The sequence below is a fragment of the Eulemur rufifrons genome, chromosome 27 (genome assembly GCF_041146395.1).
Source record: "Eulemur rufifrons isolate Redbay chromosome 27, OSU_ERuf_1, whole genome shotgun sequence".
Lineage (NCBI taxonomy): Eukaryota > Metazoa > Chordata > Mammalia > Primates > Lemuridae > Eulemur > Eulemur rufifrons.
The window spans coordinates 13250704-13261513 of NC_091009.1; the positions used below are offsets into that span (position 1 = coordinate 13250704).

At 39.1% G+C, this 10810-nt stretch overlaps 1 protein-coding gene across 1 annotated transcript in view; it reads right to left on the bottom strand.

Moving 5' to 3' along the window:
- HMCN1 (hemicentin 1) overlaps positions 1-9759 on the bottom strand; it is a 414078-nt gene extending 404319 nt beyond the window's left edge. Inside the window, exon 1 of the mRNA XM_069459659.1 lies at positions 9470-9759. Within this exon, the coding sequence (XP_069315760.1) occupies positions 9470-9737 (268 nt within the window). The 5' untranslated portion in view covers positions 9738-9759. The remainder of the gene's footprint in view (positions 1-9469) is intronic.
- Between the last annotated feature and the right edge of the window lie 1051 nt (positions 9760-10810).

The following is a 10810-nucleotide window of genomic DNA, read 5'->3' on the forward strand; positions in this document are numbered from 1 at the left end:
ATTGAGTCTCCTGCTTAAAACTAACAACATTTTAGATTTCTAAACACTGCTCATTCCTGTTTCTCTCCCTATTTTCCTAGACTCTCTTTTCCAAAATGTTTTACGAACTTACTTTCTTCTAGCTGTCTTTTAAATGCTTGTGTTTTCTATATTTCTATCCTGTCTCCTTTCTTTTCTCAGTCTACGTGCTCTCCTGGGATGATCTCATTTATTCCGATGGCTTCAGCTGTCATCTATATAAGTTTCAAGTGGACAGAACAGCTACTTGGCACTGTTTATACTAACACTTACAGCTGGAAATGCTGAAGAGTGATACCTAGAGACAGACAGGCTACCCAAACAGATCCACACAGGGAGACATTTATTTTGATAAATTCAGCATCATTGACCAAAGACTGGCTCTCAGGCTTGCAAATTCAGAAACTTGAACTTGACACTGTCAGAATATTTTAAACAATAGAGACTGACGTATACAACTGGCATGCCAAAATATGAGTTACCAATGAGGAATATAACTGTCTGGTGGACCTGATATATGTGCCAGTCTAACCAGAGCCTTTTCTCCCCATAAGGAAAGTGCATGAGGTTAAATCATCAGGAAGCATGGTGAGCATGCAACCAGAACAAGGAGAGTTAACAGCATGATCCAAATATGTAATGACATCATTACATATTTATAAGGATAAACAGTCTTATCACCACAGTTGGAAATATTACTAATGGGTGGACTGGTTATTCAAGTATAGAATGAACTATTAATAACATCCTAAACCCTCATTAGAACTTGGTTGTATACTGCTTAAGTCTGTTTCTGTAACTCTTTTTGTCATTGCTGATCTCATACACGTTAGGTTGGTATTTCATTTTGGACAAGTTAATGTATAAGGAGCTCACTATCAAGACTTACTGGCCTGAGAGTAACATTGCCTCTTAAAGCTAACTTTGCATATCTTTTCTCATCCATTGTATGCTGATTTCATATTTAACCTCCAGAAGGCAATCATATTTCCCTTTTTTTCATGTTCTTAGGACCATGTCCAGTCCATTGGACCCTCTTAATAGCTCAGAATCCCATCCCCTTATCCCTACGCCCAAGTTACTTCAATGTTTCCCCCCTGAATTGTTGTGATGGCCTCATATTTCATCTCCCAGCTCTAAGGACTCCCTTGCTCCAATCCATCTAAGAGATAGAGATCTAAAATGAAAGCCCAATCATGTCACTCCTCACTTATAATCCTTCCAGGCTCCCAATAGCTTTCAGGATGAAATCCAAACTCCCTAATGTTTTGATTAAACTACTTTTACTCATGAACTTTCTTCAGATTTCAGTCCAGGACACAGTTCTTCCAGGAAACCTTTGCTGACCATCACTCTCTTGATTCAGGATCAGGTACACTGCTCTGGGTTTGCACACCACCCTGTGCTTTTTTCTGCTATAAAATATATAATGAGCCAAGTGAGGTAGCGGGCACCCATAGTCCCAGCTACTTGGAAGACTGAGACAGGAGTACCACTTGAGCCTAGGAGTTCAAACCTAGCCTGGGCAACATAGCTAGACTCTGTATTTTTTTTAAAAATGTGGTATATTATATTATTATTTCTCTCACCCTCCTTCTCATAGACTGTTAGCTTCTTGCAAGCTATGCCTCATTGTCTTTGAATCAAGAGCACCTAGCATAATCCCTGACAAATGGTAAGAAGTCTATAATTGACTGAAGAGTGAATGAATGAATAAATATAATAGCTTTCCTTTGGGTTTTTAAATTCTTCTGCTGGCTTCCCAATTATGAGGCAGTTGCCTGTGGCTCAAGGGGACATTAAAGCAAAGAATGCATGCTTCTCAAAAATTAAGTGTATTAGAATGCTGCTATAATTGAACTGGTTTGAATAATCCTTTGCCTATAGGTTGGTTAATAGCCAAGTCATCGAATAGATTCTTTTTCTGCTAATTTTTTAGTATTATTGTGTAAAAGTTGTATTAATACTATTTTCCTTGATAACTGGCTTCACTCCAGTACCTGTTCAGTCTTCATAGAGTTATTCAATAAGTTAGAGCAACACCATTCATTCTATAGCACTTTTAAAGAACTTTCACATATATTGTTTTATTTAACCATGATAATAGCATTAAGATAGGGAAAGTTGATATCATTTCACCCTACCCTTAACATAATATTAGTCATTTTCTAAATTTTTCCTATTCTCCAGAGTAATAGAGAATCTTCATGAGATTATCAGAAAAGACAGAACCAAGGTTGAGAATCCCTGTAGACCTGTGAGAATATTTATGCATGGATGGATCCTTCGTTTGCATAGTACTCCTTGGAAATTAGGTTAATTGTCGTGACATTCCTTCAGCCAATCCAGTTAAAATCGGAAGGTAGGCACACTGCCTTATACCATGCAGCTGTGACAATCCAGACTGTGTATAAATCCTTGACAAAATCACCTGCTATACAAATATTCAATGACTATCCAAGATTCAGGCATCATCTGAGAAACAATGATCCTTCCATTTCATATTCAAGCTTGGATGGGGATATATTATCACCAAAAAGGACAAATTAGCAAATTATTATATTGTAAATTTTATACTTTTGCTTGTAATTTAAATAGTAAAATCATAAATATGAAAGGCAAGATTAAAATACCCAGAGAAATTATTGGTTCTTGACTCCAGCATTCATTTATTTATTCATTCATGAAACATTTCTTGAGTGTTTACTGTGCGTCTGTAAGATAAATGAAGCAGTCCTTGCCCAAGAACCTTAATTTCTAGTCAGGAAGAAAAGTGAGTAAGCAGAATTATAAAGGCCATAGAGAATGGTCATTGTCTCTTTGATCAGAGACAAACCATAAGCAAAGCCAAATTCCGATTTATCAACAATTATGTAGAAGGCTGTTCCTCAACTTAACAACAAGAAGAAAATAATCCCCTTCATTCTGTAGGCATCATAGAGAATTCTGTTAAATAGGAAACATCCTGTATATTTAAAAAATTTGACTTACCAAAATTTGGTTTTTATATTTTGGGAGAAAGTGTTTATTATTCATACCAAAACATCTCTACACATACTCAGGAAACATCCAGTGATATAGAACTCACTCTATCAGTTTGAAGTATTTAATCATCCTGAGAAACAAAAGTTATCATTGTCCAACCAAAGTCGCTCACTCTTAAATTTTAGTGCATTCCCTTCAGCTGGATTTCTCTTGGACAAAACAGACCAATCCTTTTGCTCATAAAAATCCTTCTTCCTGTAGGATGTGCTAGAGGCAAAGGGAGACTAATAGCTTCTTGGCTCTTTTTCCTATACATATTGAACTGACAACATTTCAATTTGAAGTTCAGTTCATATAAATGGATAGGTTTTTCAAGGTATAAATGTACAATATTTCCTTGTAAAAATCTTTCTATTCATTATGGTTTCAAGGGTTTTCTTAACACCGTGTAGATCCAGCTGAATCATACAAAGTTACTGAGGGCTTCTGAATTTTATTAACATGAAACTTTTATACACAAAGATGTGTAATGCTGATATTTCTCCCAATGAATCAAGTCCTTGCTACTTTCAATCTCTTTGAAGTCACTTACTATTCTCCATATTATGATAATTAAAATCATGGACTTTAATAATAACCTGCCAATGTACTAATTTTATAGATAGAGAAACAGAGGCCTGGCAAGGCTAAATGATTTGCTTAAATGACAAGAATAAGGAGAACACAAGTCTTCTGTTCCAAATTGGCTGTTCTTTCTACCATAGTACATTTGTACTTTATAAAATACTGGTTGAATCATTTATCAAAACTAGGCTCAGTTTTAGCCTTATGAACAAAGCAACCATTCAGTAGATGCTGTGCTATATAATTACAAAGATTTCCAATTCCTGGTTTCCCATTCTCTTTGAATTCTCTTCAAACAGGCTTTCACTCCTATCTCTTCACTGAAACTACTCTTGTTGAGTCATCAATGATTTCCACATTCCTAAATTGATTAGCCAATTCTCAATCCTCCCTTTAATTGACCAATTAGTCCTTCTTCCTTGAAACACTTTCTTCTCTTGACTTCTAGGATAATATACTCTTCTCCTCCCTGACTGACTTCAATTTCCTGGGCTTCTTTGCTGATTCATCCTTATCTTTCTAACCGCTAAACATTAGAAAGTCCGAGGGCTGGGTCCTCAGACATCCTCTCTTCTCCATTTATAGTCAGTCCTTTAGTGGTCTCATCTGGTCCGATGGTCCTAAATACCATCTATATGTACCTCTTTGGATCTCAAATTTATATTTCTGACCAAGACCTCTCCCCGTGAACTCCAACCTCACATATGCAACTGTCTTCTTATCTCCATTTGGGTATCAAAAGGCACCTCAAACTTAAACATATCCAAAAATCAAAGCCTCATCCTCTCACCCTTTATCAAACCTACTTGTCGCTCATTCTCCATCTCAGTAAATGGCCATGCTATGCTTCTACTCACTTGTTTTAGTCCATTTAGTGTTGCCATAACAGAGGCTAGGTAATTTATAAAGAAAAAAAGGTTTATCTGGCTCATGATTTTGGTGGCTGGAAGGTTCAAAATTGGGCAGCTGCATCTGGTAAGGGCCTCATGCTGCTTCTACTCATGGAAGAAAATGGGGCAGGCATGTGCAATGGGATCACATGATGAGAGAGAAACCGAGGAAGCCAGTGCCTTTTTAACAACCCACTCTGGTGGAACTAATCCAGTTCTACCAGAGCAAGAACTCACCCCCAAGACATGGTATTAATATATTCATGAGGGATCCATTCCCAGGAGCCAAACACCTCCCACTAAGCCCCACCTCCCAACACTGCCACATTTGGGATGAAATTTCAACATGAGTTTTGGTGGGGACAAAACACACAGAAATTGTAGCATCACTCAAGCCAAATCCTCAGAACCTGTCTTGTCTTCTATGTTTTACAAAGCCCTCACATCCAATCCATCATTAAATCTTTTTGGTTTTATCTTCAAAATATAAACAAGTCCAACTATTTCTCAAAACTTTCACAGCCACCAACTTCACGCAAGAGATACCACCACCTTTGCCTGAATTTGACAGTAGTCTCATGCCTATTCTCCCTGTTTCTGTCCTTCTTTCACATCAGATTATTCTCCAACAACAGAATGATTATGTGGATGCATAAGTCAGATCATGTCACTGCTCTGTTCAAAACACTACAATGGTTCATCTCCCTCAGTGTAAAAGCCAAACCCACAGTGGACTACAAGCTCTTTCCTGAACTGGCCCCATCACATTTCTGACCGCACCTCCTAACTTCTTCCTGTCACTAGTGTGTCCAAGACACTCTGGTCTTTTCACGGTTCCTTGAACATGTCAGGATGTTCTTGCCATGAGAGGTTTTCATGTATTGTTCCTCTACCTTTAACAATCTTTTCCCAGATATCCTCATTGCTTCCTCCCTCACCTCCTTCAAATCTTTGTTCAAATGTGACCTTTTCAATTGGGGGCTTCCCTATGCCTTTTTCCTGCTTTTTGTTTTCTCCATAGCAATTATCACCATCAAAAATACTTTATGTATTTTGTTTTCTTTATTGCCTGTGACTCCCCCCGCCCTCCGCCAATAGAATGGAAGCTCCATGAGTGCAAGAGACTTTGTCTGTTTAGTTCCTTTCGTGTGAAGCAATGACTGAAACATAATAAGAGAGTGAATAAATGGATGAACAAATGTAGACTGGCATAAGATATCTTGGGAAGAAAGTGGAGACACGATTGTGGAAGAGAAGAAGGAAGAGAACGTTTCTTTTTATAAAGCAACTCGTTAAAATACACTGTGCCATTCTCTCTCCTTCTGTCTCTGGTACCTGCCTTACAGAGAGGAGGGGAAAGGAGAGATGGAGGGATAAAAGAAGTTGTAGTCAAAGAGAGACCATCAGCCCTCCTTAAAACTGTGTTCTGAGGAAGACAGGAATATATTTTGGGTGCTAGATAAAAATCATAGCAAAAATTCATAGATAAGAATAAAAAATTTTGATAACGTGTTGGTGAGGTTGTGAAGAAACTGGGACTCTCATACACTGTCGCTAGGAATGTAAAATAGTGCAGCTTCTTTGGAAAACAGCTTGGCAGTTTTTCTAACAATTAAACATAGAGTTACCATGACCCAGTAATTCCACTTCTAGGTATGTACCCAAGAGAAATGAAAACATATGTCCACACAGAACTTGTACATGAATATTTATAGCAGCATTATTCACAATAATGTTTCAAAAGGTGGAAACAACCCAAATATCCATCATGGACTAATGGATAAACAAAATTTAGTATACCATACAATGGAATATTATTTGGCTATAAAAAGAAATGTAGTACTGATATATGCTACAACATGAATGAACCTTGAAAACATTATGCTGAAGTGAAAGAAACCCAGTCACAAAAGACCAAATATATAATATTATTCCACTAATGTGAAAGTCCAGAAGGAGAAAATCTATAGTGTCAGAAAAGTAGATTAGTGGTTGCTTAGGACTGGGAGGAGGATGATAGGATAGGAGACTGATAGCTAAAGGGTACCGTATTTCTTTCTGAGGTGATGAAAATGTTCTAAAATTGATTATGGTATCTATGAATATCAAACTGTACATTTTAAGTGGATGAATTATATGGTAAAGGAATTACACTTCAAATAAAGCTGTTAAAAATTAATGCAGTAAATGTGATTATGGAGAATGGAAAACCTATCTTAACCATAGTTAACATCAAAATCAAAAAGTTGACTTGTCTTTCCTTGACCCCTGATCCTCTCTGGTATCTCCTCCTACTCCAGAGTTCTCGAACACAATGATTCCTACATGCACATATTCTGAATGGTTTTATCATCTCATTTTCAACTTGTTAGACATCCTTCCTATTCCATGTCTATGTTCCCCATGTGTTTTAAATTTACCCCTCCTGCAAAAACACACCTTGCTCTAAACTGTAATGTAGGGCTCCAAAGCAAGCAACTGCAAAATTCTAAAGGTTTTTGTCAAAAGCCTTGGACTATATCCCAGAACTTATCCATCATTTCATCTAGCTAAATGTGATAGTAGATGTCAAAAGGCCATACGTATTCAAGGTTTAATATAATTTTTTTATTAAATTCTGCACATTATTTCTTGTGCATAATTCTATGTCAGTTGTATCACCCAGTCATAGGAATATGTGTTAGGGACTATGAAAACAACCATATGTAAAACAGAGTTATAAAATGTCACCATTAGTAAACAAAAATATATTGTCTGTACCTTTGAGGATATCACAATATTTTGGAAATAAAAGCCTTAGAAAGCTTTTTATACTTTAGATATCCTTCTGTTAACTTGTGTATGTGTTATCCAAGAATATTAAATTTATTTCAGTTATATTGACCTCATAAAAAAAAAATGTCACCATTAGAAGTGACCTTAGAGATATTCAAATCCAATTCTTTCATTTTACAGTTGAGGAAACTAAGATTCAGAAGGTAAGTTGACTTTTCTAATGTCACTCACTAAAACAGCCAATTCCCATTCAAGGCCCTTCCTTGTCATTACAAACTGATCATCAGTCAGAACTACAAAGGAATCAAAAACTCAATGATTATACACACACACACACACACACACACACACAAACAGAAAATGTCACACAAATACAGTACTACAATCTAGTAGAGTGAATGCTAACTTTAAGTTAATAGTATGTTTTAATTTCTATTTCTCTCTTTAGAGTCAAAAATATTTTTAAATAGTCTTCAATAGCATAAATACTTGGCCATTTCTTTCTACTTTGAATCACAATGGAAATAGAATTAATAATTTTGTTAAATTATATATACAATTAATTTTATGAAACCAATTTAGACTAGTTAACCATTTTGTCCCATAATTTAATTTAAAAAATCCTCTAATTTATTAGCCATCTGTTATAAGCATGCCAAGTTTCCCCCACTTTAAATCATGATTGCTAAACTATAGGAAGGTCAACTATAGCAGTGTGCAAACTTTCCCATTTGGTAACAATTGGAAGGCAGCACACCACAATACAATTCAGTCCCGTAATTTTTCATATCACTTCAAAATATCATGATACTCCAGCTCCCATTTATGACTTGAGGTAATTTTTGTGTTCTGTTTAAAGCAACATAATTTTATAAGAGTTCTTTGGAGAAAAGGAAATTGTGGCATTAATTAGAGAAAAGAATTTTTACTTTTTTTTTAGCCGACTTTAGATTCATCCCTATAGAAGAAACATATTTAGGCTATTCCAAAACAACAAAAGCCTCGAACTACATCACAATTGGCATCTTGACATTTAATAAATTGAAACATCACAACATATAAGTGCCTCACCAAGACAGTAAATAACCATTCGATTCTTTATTCAAATATAAACCACATTTAATACACATTTAATGCCTAGCAATAATTTGAACTCATATATCTTTGCCAAATGCACAAGCAAAGAATCTGAGATTCTCAATATCATGCTCTCACTGTGAAGAGGTTGAGTCAAGGTCTTCTAGTGAAGGAAGAATTTCAAAAGCAGGAAAAATGTGGGAGAACAGTGGGGGAGGACTTTTAAGAAACCACTGCTCTATTTCTTCAACTGGGCAGCAACTTGTGCTAATGAAACTCAGGTGGACATTAGACAGCAAGCCCTGCAAGCTACCCTCAGTGATGACAATGAGGGCTCCTATAAGCCTCACAGAGAGGTGCTACTTTAAAAAGAAACTGCCAAAAGTAAATAGGATCATATTACAGAGAAGCAGCTGAAGCCCATGGCTTTAGGGCAGAAAATAATTTCACTTCAACTACCTTTAAAAAGCACAGACATACTGAATTACATGCATTTCTACTGCATGAGACATGGACCTAATGTTTAAACCCATCCCTGAACCTAACAAATGATCACCGGGTGCAAAGATGAATAGATTCAGTTCTGAAATGAATGGTTTTTCTCTTTTATTTTCATACCTTCAGTCCCATTAGTAGTTAATACTTACAGGCTTCCTTGTGTCTCACACAACAGGTTTTTCCCCCTCAGAATGTGCTTTCAACCTAGATGTTAGCTCTTAAAGCACTGTTGCTATCAACTCGTGTCCAAGTCTGCCTTTGCAATTAAACATGCTTTAGCTCTAAAATACAAGTCAGTTAACGCTGATTTTGATGTCACTGCTGAAGACTGTTGGTTCTGGTTTCTGTAAGTCCACATTTCCAGGTTTGGGGACCACTGTACGAGCCTCCTAAGCAAGCCATCTACTCCGTGCCTGAGACTTAAGTAGGTATCAGGGAGCAAACCCAGACGCCAGCAAGCAATTCTTTGTTAGAACCGTATTCAGCTGCACAATTTTAAAAAAAATGGTTTTGAAACTTAATAACAATAAAACAATTTCACAGTATAAGAAATAATGAAATCATGAGACATAGCAAATACAGAGAATAAATATTTCCCTTACCTGGATCATGGAAGGGCACCAAGGCAAAGTTGAAAAGAGGTCTCTTAGGTCTTTTCAAAGACGTCTCCAAAATTTTGGAAGCCCCTTCAATAACCTGAACTAAATCATCATACATGGAACCCGTCACATCAAACACAAAAGCCAAGGTGGAGGCCCCCTCGGGAATGTCCTCAGCCCTCATCTCTGACTGGGGGCTCGCATCTTGGGCTAGGGAAGAAAACAGCAGAGCAAACAGGAACACTGTGTGGACAACTTCCCAGGAAATCATTTTCTTTTCTTTTCTTTTTTTTTTTTTTTTCCTGTGTGTTTTGTTTTGTTTTGTTTTTCCTGAGCGCCTAAGCACTGTGCTTAGTCCTCCTCAACAACAGGCAGAGGGTTTCCTCTCAGAGCGACTCATCAGACTCTCGCAGTCTCTGAACTAGCGAAAAGTTGGGCGCTGAGAATCGGACCGGGACAGGCACCAAACCCGAATCCCTCCAGGGGTTGGGCAGGGCAGGGATGCGGCGGCTTTTGTCTGGACGCGGCTTCCTCCCGGACTGCTATCTGCCCGCGGGCCCCGGGCGGCGAGTGGCGGAGTGCCGGCGGCGCGCCGGGTCCATGCCCCGGGGCAGCTCTGAGCCTGCGGCGCCGCGGCCCGAGTCCCGCCGCCCTCGCCGCCGCCGCCGCCGCCGCTGCAATCCGGCCGGGCCAGCGACTGAGGCTCCCAACTTTCCACTGTTCGCAACTCACAAGCGAGGAGGGGAAGCCTGGCTCGGCCTCGCCTCCCGATTGGCCAGTTGCCGTCCCCCCTCCTTTACTCTGGGGGCACCCCCCGGAGGGTGACTTTTCTCTCAACTGATTCTAGGGTCGATTCAGTACCAGGGAAGAGCTTCCAGAGTCAGCTCCGCGCCCGCCGGCGCTGCTCCCAACCTAGCAAACCCCAGCGTAAACAATGGCTTTCGAGAATGTGTGGCAAGGACCCAAACTGAGGGCCACCACTCTAACTAGCACAAAGGGAATTTTGTTTCTCTACTGTGTTCAACGCTACTTCAGACACCTCTTTCCTAATTCCGCCCCCCTCCCCGAAGCCAAGACGTCCCAGCCCAGCCTCCGGTCCCCTCAGCCCCACCACCTCAGCCCAGCCAGGAGGGGGAGCTGGAAAATCCTCCCAGCGGGGCCGTAGCCTCCATGTCACCCTTTGATCTCCTCAGGGACCGTGCAGAGAAGGGAGGGAAGGGAGAGCTGGAGGGGCAGAAGCTGGAGGAAAAGGAAAGGGGCTGTTGAGGGAAATGACACAGACAACAAGAACTGGGTAGTCACTGGTTGCAGCTGGAACGATGGTGGAGGGGAAGGAAAGCTGGC